This window comes from Pristis pectinata, chromosome 7 (assembly GCF_009764475.1).
Source record: "Pristis pectinata isolate sPriPec2 chromosome 7, sPriPec2.1.pri, whole genome shotgun sequence".
NCBI lineage: Eukaryota > Metazoa > Chordata > Chondrichthyes > Rhinopristiformes > Pristidae > Pristis > Pristis pectinata.
The window spans coordinates 60,780,185-60,803,119 of NC_067411.1; the positions used below are offsets into that span (position 1 = coordinate 60,780,185).

At 39.2% G+C, this 22,935-nt stretch overlaps 2 protein-coding genes across 9 annotated transcripts in view; one reads left to right on the top strand and one right to left on the bottom strand.

Moving 5' to 3' along the window:
• Positions 1–5,216, top strand: part of focad (focadhesin) — a 175,321-nt gene extending 170,105 nt beyond the window's left edge. For all 7 annotated transcript variants that reach the window (XM_052019164.1, XM_052019163.1, XM_052019166.1 and 4 more), the window contains one exon: positions 2,940–5,216. In XM_052019164.1, the coding sequence (XP_051875124.1) occupies positions 2,940–3,013 (74 nt within the window). In that variant the 3' untranslated portion in view covers positions 3,014–5,216. The remainder of the gene's footprint in view (positions 1–2,939) is intronic.
• Positions 4,074–22,935, bottom strand: part of hacd4 (3-hydroxyacyl-CoA dehydratase 4) — a 39,874-nt gene continuing 21,012 nt past the window's right edge. For both annotated transcript variants that reach the window (XM_052019170.1, XM_052019169.1), the window contains 6 exons: positions 19,052–19,158; positions 17,143–17,270; positions 15,430–15,542; positions 11,566–11,672; positions 8,243–8,374; positions 4,074–7,553 (listed from right to left, as the gene is read on the bottom strand). In XM_052019170.1, the coding sequence (XP_051875130.1) occupies positions 7,471–7,553; positions 8,243–8,374; positions 11,566–11,672; positions 15,430–15,542; positions 17,143–17,270; positions 19,052–19,158 (670 nt within the window). In that variant the 3' untranslated portion in view covers positions 4,074–7,470. The remainder of the gene's footprint in view (positions 7,554–8,242; positions 8,375–11,565; positions 11,673–15,429; positions 15,543–17,142; positions 17,271–19,051; positions 19,159–22,935) is intronic.

The window sequence follows — 22,935 nt, forward strand, 5'->3', positions numbered from 1 at the left end:
CCCATTGTTGTTTGTCATCTATATCAATGATTTGGATAAGAATGTACAAGGCATGGTTAGTAAGTTTGCAGGTGACACTGAAATAGGTGGTATAGTGGACAATGAAAAAGGTTATCAAAAATTACATGGGGATATTGATCAGCTGAGTAAGTGGGCCGAGGAATGGCAAATGGAGTTTAATTCAGATAAGTGCAAGGTGTTGCATTTTGGAAAGTCAAATCCAAGTAGGACTTTCACAGTGAATGGCAGGGCCCTGGGGATTGTTGTGGAACGGAGGGACCTTGGAATACAAGTACATGGTTCACTGAAAGTGGAGTCACAAGTAAACAGGGTGGTGAAGAATGCTTTTGGTACGCTGGCCTTCATAAGTCAGGGCATTGAGTATAAAAGTTGGGAGGTCATGGTGCGGTTGTACAAAATGCTGGTGAGGCCGCACTTGGAATATTGTGTTCAGTTGTGGTCACCCTGCTATAAGAAAGATGTTATTAAACTAGAAAGAGTGCAGAAAAGATTTACAAGGATGTTGCCAAAATTTGAGGGACTGAGTTATAGGGAAAGGTTGGATGAGCTAGGACTTTATTCCTTAGAATGTAAGAGACTGAAAGGTGATCTTATAGAGGTGTATAAAATCATGAGGGGCATAGATAGGGTGAATGCACTGTCTTTTACCCAGAGTTGGGGTATCAAGAACTAGAGGGCTTAGGTTTAAGGTGAGAGGGGAAAGATTTAAGAGAAACTTGAGGGGCAACTTTTTTTTTATACACAAAGGGTGGTATCTATGTTGAATGAGCTGCCAGAGGAAATGGTTGAGGCAGGTACAATAACAACTTTTAAAAGGCAGTTGGACAAGTACATGGATGGGAAAGAAATGGAACTAGCTTGGATGGGGCATCTTGGTCAGCATGGACCAGTTGAGCCAAAGGGCCTCTTTCCCTGCTATATGACTCTGAGTAAATCATTCTAAGAGTAGGCCTTGGTCACTGTTTAGCCTTCTGTCAATGGAGTAGTCAATGCACAAAACTCTTGTGATGAAGTTCTTGTTCAAGTAAATATGGTAATTACATTTATTAATACTGAGTGTAACATTTTTGATCTGTACATTACAAGGGACTAAGGGAGCATTTTCATTTCACAACCAGAACATTTCTCATTTCTAGCATGCCTTCTTAACCTATATTGCCACTGTTTTCATCTGAAGGCTAATATTGGTGTCACTTCAGATCTCAGTTTGTTTTACTTTTCACTCTCCTCTGTTTTCATTCATCTTCTAGTTACATCTCCTCCAGATGGATAAGCCACGATTAAAAAGTTTTCACCACCCTCTCCCAGCCACAACTAGCACATTTTGCATCATTCAGTCTCTCTTGGTTTCCATCTATCACAGACATGCCCTTTTTGCTCTCCACCCTTCTCCCTTCTCTGCAACTTAAATATGTTTGATTTCTAACTTTTCATGGTTCTGATTAAAGATCCTTGACCTGAAATGTTAACTCTGTTCCCACCAATGCAGAAGCTACCTGACCTGCTGAGTATTTCCAGCAAATTGTTTTGAATCCATTTGATAAGTTCATATGGTGATGATAATAAAATCAAATTCCTAATCATCAATCCATGATACCATTATTTCTGTTTTATATTGTATCAGTTGAATATGCATGAAGTAAGAGAAGGAAGCTCATTTTATTGTTTGTGTTTATTGGTTTAAATGAAATTATCAGTGCACTCATGGTTTATTTCAGGTTATGGGAAGATGAGAAATTCTCCACCACTACCCATTGATGAAATATTGATCATTTGTTTAGTATATCCAGTTTTTTGAAACTCTTGTGAGAAATCTAAAATATGTAAACTGTTGGTAGTTTTATTTCAGTGCTTTATTTGTAGCTGAATTGACTCCAGTACAACCTGTGCCTTCATGGAGAGCCTTTAGATTTTTCCTTGAATAAAGGAGAGAGAAATATGGCAGATAAGTTTGAATGAATTTTTAATGTCATAATTTGTTCTGGAGGAATATAGTTGTTGTCTTGACCCTGAATCACAGTCACAGCTCCTTCTCTGTTAAAGTTATTTACAGTACTGGAGAGTTACTGGGTTATACTTTTAAGTTTGACTGTTATCAGAATGTTACTGGACCCATATTCTATGCATACTGACTGTAGCACATTGACTGTTAAGAGTGTAAAATTTTGCTGGTTTTACTGATGTGGAAACAAACCTGAGCTACTTCTATTGTATTTATTGTCCATCTCTCATCATCCTTGAAGATGATGGTGAACCATCTTGAAAAATTGCCATCTTTTATCAAGGTCTCAATAATATTGGGTAGGGAGTTCCTAGATTTAGACCCAGCAACAACGAAGGAACTTAAATGTTTCCATTTCAAAGTGGTGTGCAACTTGCTGGTGGTGGTGTTCCCCTTCGCCTGCTGCTCTTGTTCTTGGTGGAAGAGGGTGTGGGTTTAGGAGATGCTATCTAAGAACCCATGGCAAGTTATAACAGTATATTTTGTTGATGGTACACACCATTGCCATTATATGGTTTTGCTTGGTATAAGGGTGTGAAGTTTAACAAAGTATTTCAGCCAAATTGAGTAACACAAAAAAATATTGATGCATTTGGAGGACATAGCTAACTAAACAGATCTATATCAAATATGCCAGAGCTAAGAATAATTTGATCAATGTAAAACAAAAAATGTTTTAATTACGGTTTGTTAACACACTATAATTGTATAAAAACCTGGTTAAATTATAATTCATTTTCCAAATTTGCAGTATAGCTCTTATTTGGAAATTGCTAAGTAGATATCTTTATGTCAACTAGTTAACTCCACTTCCCTTAAATTCTCAAGTTGGTCCAGTACTGCCTTGGGAGATGATTTTATGTTCAGTTGGGGCTTTTATCTTTACTGCGTTCTAACAAGTGTCGTCTTTTTATAGCAACGCTACTGGCTCTGCGGTTTTTGCCCGAGTACAAGAAGAAGGCGGTTTGGACTCGCACATACGGCTGGTAGTTGCCGATTTGTTCGCCATCTCCTATTTGAAGCTGATCAGATTAGCTGTTTTTGCCAGCAAACTAAGGCTCTGTGGGTGCAAATGAAAGGAAGTATCGATTTGATGATACTGTCACATGGCATAAAGCCAATCAGAGCCATAGAGTTCAAGCTGTTTGCTACTAAAATTGCTCTAGAACTTGCATATTTGTCACATGCAAGTCAGTGATTCCATATGAAGAGATACTTAAACAGTTCTTATACCTTACATGATGTAAATGTGATCTATTTTGAAGCTATCACCAGTGTGTAGGCAATACATTTGAAAATAGACAAATTTACCTTGTGGTTTGAAGATTTGTTGCTTGACCGGTTAAATCCTAATTGTCATTTAAGGTATTGATATATGGCTCCTGGAAGAGCTGTCTGTTATTTCATGCCAGCATCTTGTGTACTACAAAAAAAACTGCTTCTGCAAATCAAATTGATGAAATAAAAATAGCAGTTCATGTCCAGAAAGTGTAAGCTTGAAGGTCCTATATCATTAGCGTTGATTCTGTATAACTGAAAACCACCTCAACCCAAAGGATTTTCTACACTACACAGTTTTCAGGTTGTATGTTTCAAGCTTTGTGGATAATATACTTTACAGATGGTTATAATAACCTGCATTTGTGTAATAGTTTGAACACAGGAATATATCCATGGCATTTTGCAGGAGCATTATTATCAAAATTTAATGCTGAACCCCTCTTGAAGCAAATTATAGTAAGATTTTAATGAGTAAACAGAGGTAGAGAAGTGAAGGGTTAGAGAGTGTTCCAGAGATTAGAGCCTTGGCAGCCTAAGTTATGGCTCTTGAGGATGGAATAATTAAAATCAAAAATGCACTAAAGGCCAAATTTAGAGCAATGCAGATTTCTCTTGCTGGAGAGACTATGGAGGAAATAAGAAAAACAAGCATGGGAGTTTTTAAATTGAGCATTTCTTAATGGAGAGCCCATGTAAGTCAGTAAGCATCTGGCTGAAGCATGATTGGGACTTGGTATATGCTAGGAAACAGGCAAAGGAATTTTGGATAATCTTATGTTTGTGGAAAATAGGAAGCTGACCAGGAGTCCATTGGAACAGAAAGAGCAAAGACGTGAATTAGGGTTTTCAATAGCAGATAGGCAGAGCTGAGTTGTGAAACTAACAGACTCAGTGCAGACATGTGATCAAAAATTCATCTTGTGGTTCAACGTGGCTCTAAGCTTGTCTGGTTCCGCCTCAACAGTGGCCAGGAGAGGGAGGAAATTGGTGGTTAGTGGGCAGAGTTTGTGGCAGGAGCCCCCAGTGTTTACTTGGAGCTAACATGCTCATCTTCATAATCAGTTACCACTTTATCCTTTACAATGCCAGTTCCCTTCCCCACTCCCATCCCCACCCACCTGGCAAGATCACTTTTAGGGAAATTGCATACCATTCTTAGCTCGGATGAAACCCAAAACTACATGTCTTCCCTTAAGCCTGACAATGCATTTTGAAATGCAGACTGTGCTTATGAACTGTCAAAGACACAACTACAGCTGTGGTCCAAGGAGTAATTGAATTTCATCCACACAAGCACATTGTGCAGTTTTATGCTGTACATTTTATCTTAGAGATCTTGTCATGGCCCTTTAAACATGTGAACATAAAGAATTCAGCTATCATAATAGAAAGGAAACTAGTTTGTTAAAGCCTCTTTTCAAACTTTAGTCCAAGATTGCATGGATCTGTAGCTTTTGTTGTTTTTGTATTCGTAAGAAGTTAAAAGTTTGACACATTATCGTCATGGATACAAATTAATTTAAATGTTTAAGTTTCATTCATTATTAAGAGACAACAATATTTCTATAAAAGAACTACTTTACAAAACATGATGTTGATTGAAGATCACAATGATGGCAAGACTTATTCAAGACTATTATCACTTCAGTATTCACTGTGCATTCTGTTAAATGCACTGAGTAACATATTAGAGAAAGTATCCATTAGGTCAAAAATTCAATGATACAAACATTTTATTTACTGGCTTCTATCTTACCTGCGATTAAAAAAAAATAAAATACAAGGCACAACTACTGAGTTGAAAAGAAAATACAGCAAATACACGCTTACAATAAAAATTACTATGAGTTAGTAATAACCTCTGGTATGTAGTTGCAAATGAGAAAATAAAATTAACCAAAAACTTTGTTACCCTGAGGCATTTTACCATTTATTTTAGTTTGGCTAAACAGAAAAATTGTTACTGATTTTATGTTGTCTTTTGTGACATTGCATGATGGATATCAGGATGTGGTAGTACAGAGTGCAAGTTTCGTGTGGTATTAAATTTTGTATATCAAGTGCTCAGGAGGAAGTTAGCTGAATCCTCAAAGCATTTTTTTAAAAAAACATCTTACCAGTTTAAATGTTGGGGAAGTGGTGATGGTAGGCAGTGTGTGTGGAAAATGTTTCTCCTCCTCATTTTCTAAATAACTATATTTCCAGCAACTTGGAGAGAACTTTGTGTGTGTAGATATCCACACAGGCATGGAGACCTCTCCCCCCAAGTCAGGAAGGAGCCAAACAATGCAAATAAGATCGTGCCCAACTACTGTGTGAATATGCAACTAAATGCCTCAGACTAGCTGTTCTAATGCACACACTGTAAGGTCTGTTGGTTCTCTATTCCCAGCTGTTTTTATCATTTTTGATGTGGAATTATACTACTTCCCATACCCACTCAATGAATCAATTTAACAAGGTGTGTGTGTTTTTTGAAGTGAATAATCTCACAATGACCAGTTCAATTTTTCCTTCTTGCTTCAACACCCTCCCCCAAACCTGGCAAAGTTGCAACCACCATTTTGTGGACTTTAAAGCAGTATGTGTAGCATGTAGAGCCCTCAAGGATTGTCCTACTATTACTTAACTATGCCCATTCTAATGAAAGCCAGTCAAACTCTGACCAGGACAACAAATATGTCCAGAGAACTTAGCATGAAATGTTCAGCGAAATGATATTAAATATCAGTACTGTTGAGTTAACCAGGTATTACCAAATAACTGGATAAAAGTAGCGTGAGATACCATTCCATGGCAGTGTGATTGATAGAATCTTACTGTTCACCTTGACAGAGTTGAATCTGAATTTACAGCTTGTATGAGTTAAATGTAAATTCTGATCCTGTTGAATAATAAACCAAAATCCCTTCAAAAAATAAAGGCAAGCATTCAAAAACCACTTCGCTGCAGTTTAGGACAGCAAAATTCTTCAAACAATGTGTATGCAAACAAATTATTTCCAATTCAATTAACAATTTTGTCTAGTTATGAGAAATACTTAGTTGCTATTAACTCCTACTGCATGTAGATTTTACTGTTGCCTTTATTACAACCAGCACCTTGCAAAAGTCGCACTAAACAATTTTGCATTTAGTGTCTCAGGAGCACTATGGAAACAGATTGCTGATGTAGAGCTGATATTCTCAGAGTTTTAATGTTATACCTAATGGTTAGATTTCAGATTCTTTAAGATCAGATTATTTAAAAAGCTTTGGCTTGGATTTTAGTCCATTGGCCTGCTTCCAGGCTTCACATCTCATCTGAGATCAGGAAACCTGAAGGAAGGCTTTTCCCAAATTTCCTGCTTTGTCTCTTTTAATTTCTTTGTTAGGTTCCTTCTCCCAGGCAGCCTGATTAAGATGCTAGTATCCCACGGATGAAAATGGCCACAGGTTGTACCTGTGGAGTGTGAACGAAAACAGGAGGGGTCCCCGAGGTGATCTATTGGTGGTTGGGGTGTCCAGTAGTAATCGTGGAAAAGATATGATGGTCAGAGGTTTCTTGCTTCTAGTAGGAGGAGGATTAGCTATCTAATCGATGGTGAGGTGAAGCAGATAGTGATTGGGGAGCTGGGAAGATGCGGCAGGGGTATAATAGTTTGCTTATTGAAGCATTCCTGCTCCTCCTGGCCCACAAGCTGTACTGTAAAGGAATTTACCTCATGGTTTTATCCCTTAATGCTTCCTTTCAACTTTTGGGTTTCTTGTGACCTGGAAAATATGGCATTCCGTGGTTGAAACAAGTCGCTATGAAAATGCACACTGGCAGCCTTATTATTTTAAATGATCACCCTGCCCTTTGTGAGCAGATTGGTCATCCAAACTGCATCTTCTTTCTGGTGAAACTGGAGTGTGCTGGTTCAAGGTGGGTTGGCTTCTTGTTTCATGCTATTTCAACTTTAACCTCCGATTTGACAGCAACCCATTCATCTTTGGGAGTTAAGATTTAGCCCATTGCATGTAATGCTGTCTTACATTGAGCTCTGCATTACATTTAGTTTAATTGTAATTCAAATGTTATATGAGCAAATTCATACTCTTCAGACAGAAGCAATTACTCCCAATTTTTCGGCAGCATTGTAGATTCCTGTGATGAATGTGGACGGTTATCTGAATCTGTTTCGTTTAATTGTGATGTACTTTAATTCTGTATTTTCCAGAGTATTGCTTTCGTTCTTCATAGAATTGTTTACAGCTGCTGTACAGACCTAAATTAAACACAGAAAAACCAGCAAATTTTAACAAGTGCACCTAAAAGATATGTTTCTATGCCACCACCACTGTGACACCCAATTTATTGTATGCATTGGTCAAATTCTGCCTGGTGTTTTCTGAGAGTGGTACGGAGCGTGTGACGATGGAAAATATTATTTATATTTCCAGCTATTCACTCTTTCACCTCTCCAGTGCAGTGTTTTTCAACCAACAAGAGAGGTAAACAGCCTGGTCCCCAGTCTCCGCCATTAACCATTTGTATCGGCCTAAGGTAGATACAAGAGTGCAGGGTGTGGGTGATTGTCAATTAAAATTTCCATCACTTTCTTCCCCTCATGCCTGATTTAGACTATCAAAATAATATGGTCATTGCTAAAGTGAAAAAGTTCCTGTTTTATGGAATGCAAAGAAGATGTCAGTGATTCTTATTCTGAGTTTTCTGGTCCCTATTTCCCCTTTGGGATAATAATGAATGAGGGAGGCTCTTTAGCCTATCTTTATCCTTCCAAAAGCAGCCATCAGATTGAGAACAGTAATTAGCCTTGTTAATCCACAGGAAATTATTCCATGACACAGCGTGTTAGAATACCAGAATTCACCACCTGAACTGCCTGTGCTTTTGATTTGATCGTATAACTTTTCATACAGATCTTAAACAGGAGGAGAATCAATTCCAACTTACCAGCAACAAGGATTAGACAGTAGAGCTGCAATACATGTGGAAAATGCACTGGAATGCCAATGGGTCCAGGTAATTCAAAGGAGTAGGTTCCATAAAATTCAAAATAGGGCAGTGACTGATAAATGGCAATTACTATGGATAAAAGAGGAGTTTATTAGTAACCCGAACACTGTCAACTTGGATCTGATTGAAGTAGCTGAAGACCTACATGTCTTCCATTCATAGACATTTGGGTCACAGTAGGAGACCGTTTGACCCATTATGTTTGTCTTAGCTGCAGAACTAAGCAGGCTAACTACATCCTATTTCTCAGTCCATACATTTTACAAGATTTCATACATATCCAAGTATATTTTAAATGTAACAAGGATTAAAGAACTGCCCAGATATAAATTAGAACACAATCCATTCCCCAAGGACTCATTTTTTGATGCTTGCCCTGAACCCACATCCTGTGATTATGTCCCATTGGGATTAGTTTGCTGGGTGCTAATGAGGGTTTCTGCCTCCAACATCCTTTCATACTATGAGTTCCAGACTATCACTGTCATTCCCTCTGGGTTTCTTCTTACCTCTTCTCTGAACATTCTCCCAATTCCTGTAAATCTGTGCCCCCTGGTTATAAATCTCTCTATTAAGAAAACGTCTATTTCCCTATCCATTATCAAGGCCCTTTATAAATGTTGTCTACCTCAATTAAATCTGCTCTTAGAAGAAGAAAAAACACCTTTTCACTTTCCCTCTCAGCTAATATTCTCCACCTCTGGCAACAGCCTCTTAAGTCTTTGCTGTACGTATTCCAGAACAATATTTTTCCTTCCCATAATGTGAAGACTGAAACAATGCACACTATGGCAGTGGTGCCATATGTGAGTTTTACCTTACAGTTCTCGCACCACCTCTTTTGTTGCATTCTGTACTTCGGCAAATAAAAATATCCCACATGTCTTTTTAGCCATCTTATCAACTTTTCCTTCTACCTTCTGTGGTCATGCCTTCAAAGAGTCATCTGTTCCTGGAGATGTAATCTTTGTTTAGTTGCTTGACCTGTTTGAACACCACCCCACACACACAAATGCTGTATCACACTTCCCCATATTGAATTCCATTTGCAACTTTTCTGATCACATGACCAGTCCACTGATATTTTCCTGTATGCTATAGGTGAACGTTTGTATCGTTGTAATGCTAGTTCCCTTTATGGTATAATCGCCTTAAATATTGCTTAAGCCTATGTTATTGATATAAACAATAACGGGAAGTAGCATTAAGACAAGTGAAACCACTGGAAACCATCATTCACCATTATCCTTTGCTTCCTGATTTTTGGATGCATTGGATCACATGGCTTTTGATTAATTGATCAATCTACCATGTGGAACTCGTCAAACCATGTCGACCATTGTTAAAATCCATGTCAACAACACTAATTGCATGACCCATTACCTAGTTATCCTCTCAAAAAATTCAAACAAGTTCATCGGACAGAATCTTCACGAACTTATACTGTCTTGATTAATCTGTGCCCTTACAAATGCTTTTAAACTGTTCCTCATTTTTTCCAATAACTTACTGACAAGTTTAGACAGACTGGTCTGTAATAATAATCTATATCATCAAAGAAAATAGTTGTTTCATGCAAGGTATGTGGTTCTGGAGGCCTGGTATGCCATGGTTCAAAGTGGTTGGATATAGGTTCACTTCTGCACTCCTTTTCCTCACCTCTTCCCCCACCCCCATCCCAATAATTACATGTCTCTGAGATACGTACAAAGGACTTGCTCACCATTTCCCTACAGGGGAGACACCAGAATAATTTGAGGGATAGCCACCCTCGGTTGGATGCAGTAATCTGATTTAGAGCTCTGGGCACAACAAAGTTAAAGGATTTGTACAAATTCCATTTTGCATTTTATGGCTACTGAGCAACACAGAGTATTTAAAAGTGCCTTGCACCTCTGGTTGAGATTCTGGCCAGATATAAAGGATGAAAGTCTTGTCACTCTGATTCACAAATGAATTGTGACAGACTCCACCCAGTTTCCAGTCAGAATAAATCCACACTACAGAACTGGTCTGAAAGGACTGTTGAATATGACAAGTCTCAGTTGACAGGCCCAGACTGTGGAGAATTGAAATGTCATGCTTGTATAGCAGAGGGTACTCTTCTGAAGCATAGGTTGAAAAGCAATCACGTTGACAGGTCAGGGCAATGCAACCACAAAAAAAAATTTAAAATATCAGCAGTAGTTGCAAAAAAATAATTAGATTGGTCTCCATTTTCTGTTGCAGATGTCACCCTTTTCTGCTTGTAACTGTGATCCAAGTGCCACATTTTCAACTTCACCTCCAAATTCTGCTACCTTTCCATTTGATTTGTTGGATGAAAAGAGACATCTTTGCCAAGTTTTAAAACTTTGTAGGTTTTTTTCCACCATTGAGTTCACATTTGCCAGACTGTCTTGCAATTAGGCCCAAAGCATAACTTTTGTCATCCATATCTTTCAAGTTGAGTTCCAAATTTTTCTTCCCATGTTGCACAAGCTGTTGCTAATAAGGCACCAATTCCTAATCCACCATTAAATTCACAACTAAATAAATGGGGTTAATTGTGGAAACACATTATCATTCTTGATAGTTTACCTTTTCCAATAACTCTGTCTGCCAGTTTTATAATGTTCATACCTATCCCTGCTCTAATGTCACAGAGGAGCAATAAAGAGACCACATTAACATTACAAGGTGATTGCTGCTCCACCAAGAACATGCCCAGGATTCATGCAAAAGAATTCTGCATTTGGCACATGTGCAGGCAATTTCTCAGAGATCCACTATTATCTAATAGAAGAAGTAATTCCTAACACTGGAACTAGTTCTGCCCTAACATGATTTTCTCCCAGGTGTCCCCTCACTTATTCAGTTCACACAATAGTTTACTCCCCATTACTCCTTCACCAATTCAGTTCTATACAAACACAATCTCATCCCTTCATTATCTTGTAACCTTAAAGTCACTCCTATGTCTACAGTTCCATCTGTTTATAGGGGTAACTAAGTTTTTTTTAATTGAGAAATAACTTCTTATGTTATTAAAAATCTCAATATGTTCTCTCATGTGATGAGAGTTATTTTATAACTGGGGCTGCCAGAGATTTCAGAGTAGGACTCTGATATGCCTTTGGTAAAGTAGGGAGAGAATAGCAGAAGATAAAAGATGGATGAGTAATAAATGAAAATAATTTCAATAGAATAGAACACATATGGGCCCAAATAAATTCTACAGTGATCATATGTAACCAAAGATAATGGACAAGCATAAATACCTTCAGCCAGCACTACTGAAGGATAAAGTGGCACCCAAAGGGAATGATAAATCCATGACAAGACATGAAAATCACTTCCTATGCTTGTTAGCATGTTATATGTGTACCTGTTAATTATAAGAAAATTATGCATGTAATTTCAAAATATATTTTAAATGTAAAATTTAACAATTAAGCATACAGTTGACATAGTGTTCCTTTTCATAAGCTAAAAATGACTTTAAAAAATAAATTAATGCTACAGTAAAGGTAATGGTGCTTACAGCTAATTGTGCAGAAAAGCTGCATTTTCAATTGACAGGCATTTGCAATATTAAATTCAAAACACAAGAATTTGTCAGTTGCACCATTGCACTATTAGTTTCTAATCAAATGTTTTTTGTGTGGTTTACATTATCATTGAAATCTGTTGAATAGTGATGTTGTTCCGTATGCAGTAGATAAAAACTAAACTTGCAATAAAGTTCAGTATTAACCATTGTAAATCCAGGTACCATTTTAACTATATAGGTTAATTCCTGTCAATAATCCTCATTTGCATTGACAGTTAACTGTTTATAAACATATTTGTCCATTCTGCGTCTGCTGTGTTTGTTCTCCACTCCACTCCCCATTTTCCCATCTGTACAAGGTTTGATATTTAATTCATCCAATTTAATGTACACTTCTTTACCAACCCCTGTGCTGTTAATTTCTGTATCCTTCAATTTGTTTGACTAAAGGGATACCCAGGTGCACATCCTGATACCCAGTGTACATTAAATTGGATGAATTAAATATCAAATCTGGTACAGATGGGAAAATGGGGAGTGGAGTGGAGACCAAACTTAAGAGAGAGTAGCAGACACAGAATGGACAGAAATGTTTATAAACAGTTAACTGTCAATGCAAATGAGGATTATTGACAAGAATTAACATATATAGTTAAAATGGTGCCTGGATTTAGATATCAAATTTACTCAGTGACATGATCACCTTAAACGTTCATCAACTCGCAAGATGAAAAGAAACCTTACTGAGCCGGAGAAAATTTAATTTATGGCAGATGGCAATTGATGCAAATGTAAATTATGGCCCTTGCTTTTGCAAACTTTAAAAGTTCCCACATTTTATTGTTCTGCCCATTTTCCTCTTCATTATATACTCGTATTTTCATCAGTACCAAGAGTTTGTACTTACCAGGAAAGGCTGAACATTTTGGGGCTCCTTACACTAGAGAAGTTTGAGGGTGACTTAATAGTGGTGTTTAAGATTCTAGAGGAGTTTAATAGAGTAGCCATAGAGAAGATGTTTCCACTAAGTAGAAGTTGATAATTATAGTCACACATGGTCCATTAGGGAATTCAGGATAAACATTTTTACCTAGAATAGTTATAACATGAAACTTGCTGTTACACAGAGGAGGTGAAGAAGATAGCACAGGTATGAGAACAGGCATAGTAATGAAAAGCTAGATCAGGTCAGGAGGGAACAGAAAGATGTGCTGATAGGGTAAAATGACGAGACATTGGAAGAGACTCAGATGGAGTAAAGGTACAATTCCAATTGAGCTAAATGGGCTGTTTCTGTGCTGGAAACTCAAAGTGATTCTCTATGGGGTACAATTCATCTGCAATAGGCCGTCTGCAAATGCTTTGCCCAAATGAGTAACTTGTAAGCAAACTATTGACTGCAATAGTTTAAATGTACAGAAGATGTTACACAAAATGCCAGTTCCCTGAATGAAAAAGGCAGGAACGAGTAAACACTAATATTGGAATGCTGAAATTTCTATTTATAAACTTTACAGTGATGTGATGATTGAATTGAGTAGCCATAAAGTAACAAAAAATAATGTTTGTTTTGTATTTTAAGTGGGATTTGAAAAAATTTACACTGTTCCAGGCTCATTGCAATAATAAACTCAGAAGAGTGGCATTTGTATTTAGACAGAGCTTCAGACTGACACAGCACTAGAACATTCTTTTGGTCCAATGATAACCACCTCTTAAGTAAGCAAGCAAGCAAAATGAACACTCTGAAAATGTGGTCAAGTGGCAATTATGAAGTCAACTCCTTTATCTGAGCACTTCTGAATGAAATATTCTTTTCCTCATCTCTCTACGCAGCAAGAAGTTCTAATATATGGCTTGCTCATTGAACTTGCCAATATTCAATACTTTATTCCTCCATTCTTCTTTGAGGAGTTCACCTTACTTTAAGGTAACTAATAAAGGACTAGAGGTGACATGAGACTTTTTTAATATAAATGTGGAGTTTCTGTGATGTGGAATGTACTGTCTCCGAAGCAGATGGTAGGAGATCCAATGATAACTTTCCTAAGGAAATTGCCTTTGTACTTTTGTGGGGGTAGGGATGTTGAATTTACAGAGTTGAGGGGAAGAGCAAGAGTAGGACTATTGGAAAGTTCTATCAAGGAGCTATCATACACATGGTCTCCTGTGCTGTGATTCTTAAGTAAACATTATAAGCAATGGGAATGCAAGATAGCATTGGTTAAGATGGCTTACAGTGGGATGGGTTAAATCCACTGTGGATAGAGTCAAAATTTGCCAGGCAGTTAATCCATGATTTGGGATTTTCAAGAGTCATGAAACAGCACTGTCTTGGTTTTAATGCTCATGCTTCCACCAGGCAGGACGTGGTTGGTTAAACATTAGGTTAGCACAATATGACTCCTGTTCCTTTAAATTTTAAAATACTGAAGTGAGACCATGGACAATGTCCCCACTAAAGTCACAAGGGACCTAATTACCATGCTAAAGTCAGAGTTTGATGAGTTGTCAGCACATGGCTTAAAGCAGGGGGAGGCTCAAGCAGTGGGATTCCCAGCAAGTGATCTGAAGCAGGATCTATTGATCCCTGGAGTTAAGTGGCTGCTCTAGTACTTTTAGGGCTGAGCTCCCAATGGACTAGGATTGCTGTTATTCAAGCTCCTTAAGGATGCCTTCAGCTTTCACAAGCCAACTGCTGATCCCTGCCTTCCTTACGGCCAATGTCCAGCAAGCCCACTCCATCAACAGGCCTTACCCAGATATCCCAATCATCAGCCTCCACACCTTTCATTCAATGCTGACAATTACCTTCCCTCCTACACACACTCAGCCACTTCACTTCTCCTTTCATTACAGTCCAGTTCTTTCTCCATTACTGTGATCATGGCTTCCACTCCCTTGCCCTTTCGCTTGAAAGTTCCCCACTCAGTGCATTTCATTTCTTGCCTAAACTGCTGTCCTTTCTTTCCTGTCTTTCACTATCATGAATCCTTGCTCCTATGATTTAACTGCTATTAATTCACTACGCCCCCCTTCCATTCTTATCACCCACCACTATGGAGATAAGATGAGGCCTACTCTGATGCTCCATTTGTCCCACACAGGAGTGGCAGGAGTTGAGGAAGAATAGTAAAGGAAAATAAAAAAAAAACCTGCAGAGTTAGAAATCTGAACCAAAAACAGAAAATACTGGAAACACTCAGCAGGTCTGGTAGCATCTGTGGAAGGAGAAACAGTTAACGTTTCAGGTCTGAAAGGGTCCAGGATCTGAATCGTTAGCTCTTCCTCTCTCGTCTGATGCTGCCTAACCTGCTGTGTGTTTCCAACATTTTCTGGTTTTGATGCAGGAAGAATAGTCCAGGTCTACAGATAGTTGATATTTTCACTGGGTTTCCAAGATGTTGAACATTGATGCAAAAGTCAATAGTTACCACACCTCATTTGTCAGTGATGCGAGGCAAACTGAGATCTCCATTTGGAGTTTGTGCTTTATCAGCGTTGTTTGACAGTTACGGATTTTGCATGGTTAAAGGTTGATCAAGATTGTACTCAGTGTGCTGATGGTCAACCAAGCAGCCCAGTTACTCACTTGATTACATCCAGAGTGTTCCAGAGGAAAAACAAGGCCCAAACAATATGCTTGTTTTGCATCTCTTCTTGACTAGCTATAACCACAAAAAGGATCACGTTCCTCTCAGTCGTCTGAAAACATAAACCAGTTGCATTAACTAAGAATACATGAGCTTTCTATTTGCTGAGCTTGCAAATGAAGTTTACATTAATGATCAAGCAACTAGAAATGAAGACTATTTTTAAAACCAGAAATAGACTGGAAATACTCAGCAGTCAGGCAGCATCTATGGAGAGAGAAACAGTTTCAGGTAGATGACCTTTTATCAGGACTAGGAAAAGTAACACAGTAGCACAGCTAGTAGAGCTGCTGCCTAATCGCACCAGACACTAGAGTTAAAACCTGACCTCAGGTGCTGTCTAATGTGGAGTTTGCACATTTTCACTGTGACTGTGTGGGTTTCCTCCAGGTGCTCCAGTTTCTTCCCACATCACAAAGTTGACTGGGTCAGTAGGTTAATTGCCCACTATAATATTCCCCTCGTGTAGGTGAGTGGTAGAAGATAAGATCTCTTTATTAGTCACACGTACATCAAAACACAAAGTGAAATGCATCTTTTGCGTAGAGTGTTCTGGGGGCAGCCCGCAAGTGTCGCCATGCTTCCGGCACCAACATAGCATGCCCACAGCTTCCTAACCCATACGACTTTAGAATGTGGGAGGAAACCGGCGCACCCAGAGGAAACCCACACAGACACAGGGAGAACGTACAAAATCTGGGGGGGAGTTGATGAGAATGTGGGGAGAATAAAAAAAATGGGATTAATATAGGATTAGTGTAAATGGGTGGTTGATAGTTGACGCAGACTCAATGGGCTGAAGGACCTGTTTCCATGCTGTATCTCTCTATGATTATATGACTAACCGTGTTTTAAATTGCAGAGAAGGGGGAGAGGTGGAGAGAACAGAGCCATGTCTGTGATGGGGTGGAGGCCAAGGGAGATTAATGATATAAATAGCGTGATGCCAGCTGAGAGAGGAGGGTGAGCTTGTTAAGACAATCCGCCTGGAGAAGTAACCGGAGGAGATGAATGAGAACTTTATCCCAGACCTTGTTATCACACCTGCTTCCCTTGCTGTGAGATTTTATTCACAAATTGGCCCAACCCCAATTACCCCCATCGATAAGAATTGTACTTAAACAGTAGTAGGCCATACCAGGCCAAATTGATGTTCGATGTTATTTTAAACCAGTGATGGAAAGGTGATTTACCCGGGGTCTTTAATTGATTTGACTGACTGGATTTCTCCATTGTTTGTAACAAACAGCTACGCTATGATACTGAGGGGTTCCGACAGAATAAAGAGAGAGAAATTATTTCTGTTGACAGGAAAGTCAGTAATCTGACACACATTTAAGTTAATTGGCAAAACCACTAAAAGAAGGAGAACGTAAATGATGGTACTGAAATGAAGCATGAAGCAGGATGGAGAGGATCTTTCAAAAGGGGACTGGAGCTTAAAATGGGATTTGCAGGATAAACAGTAGAATGGGATGAATTGTATTGCTTTTTCAAAGACTGAATGGTCTGTGTGTGAGGTTCAATGACATTCAACGCTGAAGGAAGAAATAGTTTATATTGACTTCCACATTGTTCAAAGTGGCTACCTCAGGAATGATTTTCAATGGATTTAATTTAAAAAAGCAAGTATTTCAGGTTTTACTTCCTACCTGTAAGAATCGGGGAAGGAACGGGCTGCATTCAATGCCCATGATTAGATGGATCAACTCCAGATTTGAGATCAATTGGCAGGAACACATCACAGCTCCTATCGCGTAATACGTGTCCACAAGACTGTCTTAAACAAAGACACAGTAGTGTTATTTCCCGGTTCCAACAAGAGTAAAAGATAAATTTCAAAACAGATGCTTTCATATTCCTCCCAACCCTTGGCTACAGAGATGCATTCATAGAGGTCTGGCAGCAGAAACTCTCCCCATCAAGGAGTACTGTGTAAAGCAGATAATCTAGTGATAGACAGAGTGAGAAGGATAAAGTGGCACATTTCAACAATAGGTCTGCTGCTGATGTCAGTTGGACTCAGTGATGTCAGCTGATCTTTAAGTGGTCTAGTTAGCTGTAGTGACAAAAGAATTACAGGGGAGTTGATGGGTATGTGAGAAAGATTAAATTGCAGGCTTACAGGGAAATTAAGAGAAGAAGAATAGATGGGATTGATCTGCTGGAAACTGGCGTGGACCTGATGAGTCATGGTAAGGAGAATATCCTGTACTCAACTACATTCAACTGTTTCATCAATAGCCTGCACTGTACAAGGGTCAAAGTGGACAGGCTCTGTGATGATTGCACATTGCTCAGTTCCAATTATGATTTCTCAGGCTATGAAGTTCGTCATGACCACGTACAAGGAGGCTGGACATTATTCAAGATGAGCTGTTATGTGGCAGGTAACATTTATGCTGTGCAGATGCTAGACTATGACCATGAGTCTCTCCTTTATTACTGAATAACACTTTCATGAGAGAAGCCTGGCCAACATTTTGGGGTCACCATTGACAAGGAACTCTACTGGATCAGCCACCTAAAGACTGCGACCAAAAGTAAAGTTGGGTATTCCACAGTGAATGATTCATCTCCTGACCCTTACTGGTTATAGCACTTGGTGGTGGCTCCTCTGAAATCCTAAACCTACCTATGGAAATATCTCTTCACACTCTGATGGCTGGAAACCCCTGTTTTTGCAAATGCTTCTGATTGATCTGACAGTGTGGATTGGCAAGTGCATGCAGTCAATGCCACTCTTCACCAAGGTGAAGTTCAAATAATTTCCAGCCCAGGAAAGCAAGCTTGTCTTGCGCATTTGAAGGCTGTGAGCTGGGAGATCCCAGAAATAACTGGCAGAGCTCTGCCAAGATCCAGAAGCTAAAAATATCAGAGGCAATGGTGGCTTTGAAAACCACTGGCTACATGTGGCCACCAAGTCCAACAGGGAATTGTTTTCAGGTTGGAGGCTGCAGAGGTCTGCACTACCAGTCCTGACAACCTCAGTCAATAGAAGCATTGCCAGTCTGACATGCCAAGAAACACAGCCTCAGCCAATAGACCCTTCATTGCAGGTACTGCCTCTTGCCAGTTGCATCCCTCTGCTGCCAGAAGGGGAACATACAGGTGGATGGTGTTCCCGTGCCTGTTCTTTTATCCTTGGTGGCCGAGGTTAGGAGTTTGGGAGGTGTTGTCAAATTGCGTTTAAGGTGTTGCTGCAAATGACATGTTAATAGGCAACTCCCGTCATGCACTGAAATGATACACAATGTCCCTATACACTTTATTTAAAACCAGAAGTTCAAAGATTGGAGATGGCTTACCAACAATCTCACATGCGAGCCTCCCCCACAACCACACACATCTTGTGTTTGCCCCTTAAAATTCAGTATTTTCACTTTTATATTTCTGTGCTATGGCCTGAAGACTGAGGATGAGTATTTTACACTTGAGAGACAACATTTGAAAGTCTGTTTTCACTGCCTGGTTCCTGTAGAAAGGAAACTCCACTCTCTCCAGAAAGTACATATCTCTAATATGCATTGCTGTTTTGTACCTGTGCCAGAAAAGACTTACCTTCCCCAAATGTTAAGAATCTGGCTATTATGTTTGAGGATATCCATGAGTGTCCACAGAACTGTATCAAGTTATATGTGAAAAGATACAACACCTTCAATCCATATCTGAGGAAAAGAAAAAACAAGTAATGTGAGATATCTTTAATCTGGCCGGTAAATTCATTCAGCAAAATGTAGGGCTAGGGACTGGAGTAGTAGAGTTAGCTATTGGCTTCTTTGTGCTTTCAGTCAATAATGACTCCTTCACAGTAATACTAGAATGCCTATTATTATTGACATATTCTGTCTATAATTATTTACGTATTCTAACACCTTTGGCAGAGCCAACCTAGAGACCCATTTTTTTTTTCCAGATAAAAGGATGGAATTGTTCTTGGAATTAGTGAAACTAATTTATAGTTTCTCATAGTTGACCCAGACACCATCTTAAAAACAAAATGTCAGCAAGTGGGTTTCTCCAGTTATACTAGACTTGGTTCTAATATTTTCAATCTGGAGTACTGGACTGATGATTCAGCCAAAAATTGCCAGTACTTCTTGAACTTGAATAGTAGAGGTCAAGTGACAGTTGAGATTGCAATCTGAACTCCTGGAAAGTTGTCTCATAGGAATCTGAAGCTCATCTGGTGAAACTAATGGTTCACTGTTTAACTGTAAGTTTTTCTTGCTGTTTGAAAGAATCCTGGAAATTGGAGATTATCCACCCTTGCAATAAATCCACATGTAAATTGTGTCTGCACTTGCAATTGGCAATGGCTAAAGTTTCCAAAGAGATCTCTAAAAATGTTCAGTAGCAAAGAAAATAACATGGAAAGGAATGAATGGCACAGTGAATATTTTAATGAGCATTGAAAGCATGTCAATTCCACATCATCCAGTATTTTGCATTTTTCAAACAATATGAACAAGAATAACGATAAAAAATTGACAAGGGTTTTGTGAAATTAACTTCCTGTCAAGTAGGGGAATTCTATTCAGATTAAACACAAGCTTTGTCAAAAATGGGCCAGAGCTTGCTGCCAGCAGCAAACCACCCAATACTGCCCACTGGAATTGGTGCCAGCTGGACACTACCCTTTGTGCATCCCTCAATGTTGGCTTACTGGTAAGTGCCACCTGATCTATAATTGTAAAGCCTTTTGTGGCAACAGAACATTGCATAACTTCATGCTGTTACACAAGCAGGCCAGAACAAGCATTGGAAATATTACATTTTCCAAAAGCTTGTCCTGGCAAAAATGAAACTTCGTTACAGAATTTGAAGATCAAAAGTCTAGCTTAGACTATCTAACAAACAATCTTGGACATAAAAGTTTTGTCAAATGACTCACCAAAACTTATAAGTAAGTGGCGTCAGTGTAGGTTACATCAGTGTCTCTACAGTGCAAGGGCTAATCATCAAATAGCTGGTACTGGAACTGACAGGAAAAAGGTAAACCCTCCAATTATACTTCAGACTGTTGCATGCTGTTTATCACACTACCAAATGTAGAGAATAGGCAGCCAACGACCTTCACGGGATTTGCATGTTGAAACTAGACGAGATGCATTTTCTATTTTCATTTCAAGTTTCCAGCATCTGCATTTGTTTTTGATTTTCATTTTGAGATGCATTCTCCACCTATGGCCAACGTTCATTACTCTTCTTTGGTGGCGCTGACCAAAGTCTTGTCCTCCACTACCCCTGAAGAACAAGGGCAGAAGGAGACTGGGATCTCCTGCAAGCTATCATCCAAATCACACATTTGGAAATACATAATTCTTCCTTCATTGGCACTATCATTAAATACTGGAATTCTCAACCCAACAGCACTGTGGGAGTACTGTCATCACATAAACCACAGCAGTTCAGAACATAGAACACTACAGCACTGTACAGGCCCTTCAACCCACAATGTTGCACTGACATTTTATCCTGCTCCAAGATCTATCTAAGCCTTCCCTCCCACATAGCCCCCCATTTCTCTATCATTCATGTGTCTATCTAAGAATCTCTTAAATGTCCCTAATGTATGTGCCCCCACAACCTCTGCCGGCAGTGTGTTCCACGCACCCACCACTCTCTGTAAAATCTTACCTCTGACATCCCCCTTATATCTTCCTCCAATCACCTTAAAATTATTTCCCCTCATGTTAGCCATTGTCGCCCTGGGAAAAAGTCTCTGACTGTCCACTTAATCTATGCCTCTTATCATCTTGTACACTTCTATCAAGTTAACTCTCATTCTCCTCCTCTCCAAAGAAAAAAGCCCTAGCTCACTCAACCTATCCTCATAAGACATGCTCTCCAATTCAGGCAACATCCTGGTAAATCTCTTCTGCACCCTCTCTAAAGCTTCCACATCCTTCCTATAAAGAGGCGACCAGAACTGAACACAATATTCCATATGTGGGCTAACCAGAGTTCTATAGGACTGCAACATCACCTCACGGCTCTTGAACTCAATACCCTGATTAATGAAGGCCAACACACCATACACCTTCCTAACAACCCTATCGACCTGCGCGGCAACCTTGAGCCACACTGTTAACAGGAGAGGCCATCCTATTAATAATGCCTATCAAAGGTGCCCATCAGTCAAGTTTATTGTCATATGCACAAGTATATGTATGCACAGGTGCAAAGATAAACTTACTTGCAGCAGCATCACAGGCACTTAGCATCATATAAGCAGTATTCACAAGAAAAAAAAGTATAAACTAAGTACAATTTTTACAAGAAAGAACACAATTAGAAAAAAAAACAAATAAGTCCATTTTAGTGCAAAGTGATCCTAGTGTTGCTGAACTCTAGTAATTAGGGTTGTGCTGGTTGGTTCAAGAACTGAATGGTTGAAGGGAAGTAGTGCCATTTTTATAAGGGCACAGGCCCAATGCCCATATCTTACCTTTTGACTTCACTGTTTAAACAAGTGTATCTTTAAGGCCACCATATCTGTTGGGATAAAACTTCATCTCATTCCCTCTTTCTCTCTGTTTGCTTGGAATGAGTACAGCTCCAACAGCACTCAAGCTTGACACCTTCTATTTGATTTGTTCCCCATTCATCGCCCTCACCTTTATTTTCTGCATCATGTATGTGCAAAGTGCACTGCAGTTATTTGCAAGGTTACTCCAACAGTACCTCCCAAACCTGCGACCTTTACCACCAAAAACGATAAAAGCCGTAGGCACATGGGAACACCACCACCTGCAGGTTCCCCTTCAGTCACACAACATCCTGACTTGGAAATACCCCACTGGTCCTTCATGATCACTGAGCCAAAATCCTGGCACTCCCTCCCCAACAGCACTGTGGGGGTACTTTCACCAGAAGAATAGAGTGATTCAAAAAGACAGTTCATCACCAACTTCTCAAGGGCATTTAGGGATGTGCAATAAATGCTGCCCATTCTGCATCATCAAATAAAGAAAAAAATCCCATCCGGAGGACAGTTCCTTCCACAGTAAAGTTCTCCCTCAATTCTGCTCTGAAGTGTCTACGTAAACATTGGTGTGGAAGATGAACCCAGAACCCCGAGTTAAAGCAAAAGTACTACAAAGTGTGCTAAAGCCAAGTGTCATCTATAAGTCACCCCTTCTTGAATTGATAAATGAATGCCACTTGAGTGACCGGATTCTGTTTCTTTCATAAATCTCATAATGGAACAGAAAGAGTCTTTTGTGTATGGCAAAGTACCTTATCAAGCAACCTTCATCAGGACTAGTTTACATTATAAGCCATAACTGTTTAGCTTCCCTCATTAAGGATGCAAATGAACTTTGTCACAGTGAGTAATATCTGACAAAGCATAATTCAAATACAAACATTGTTAAGATGGACATCAAAGAATTTTAATCAATTGCATGAGAAGGATACAATGCAACTTTGTAAGAAGGATA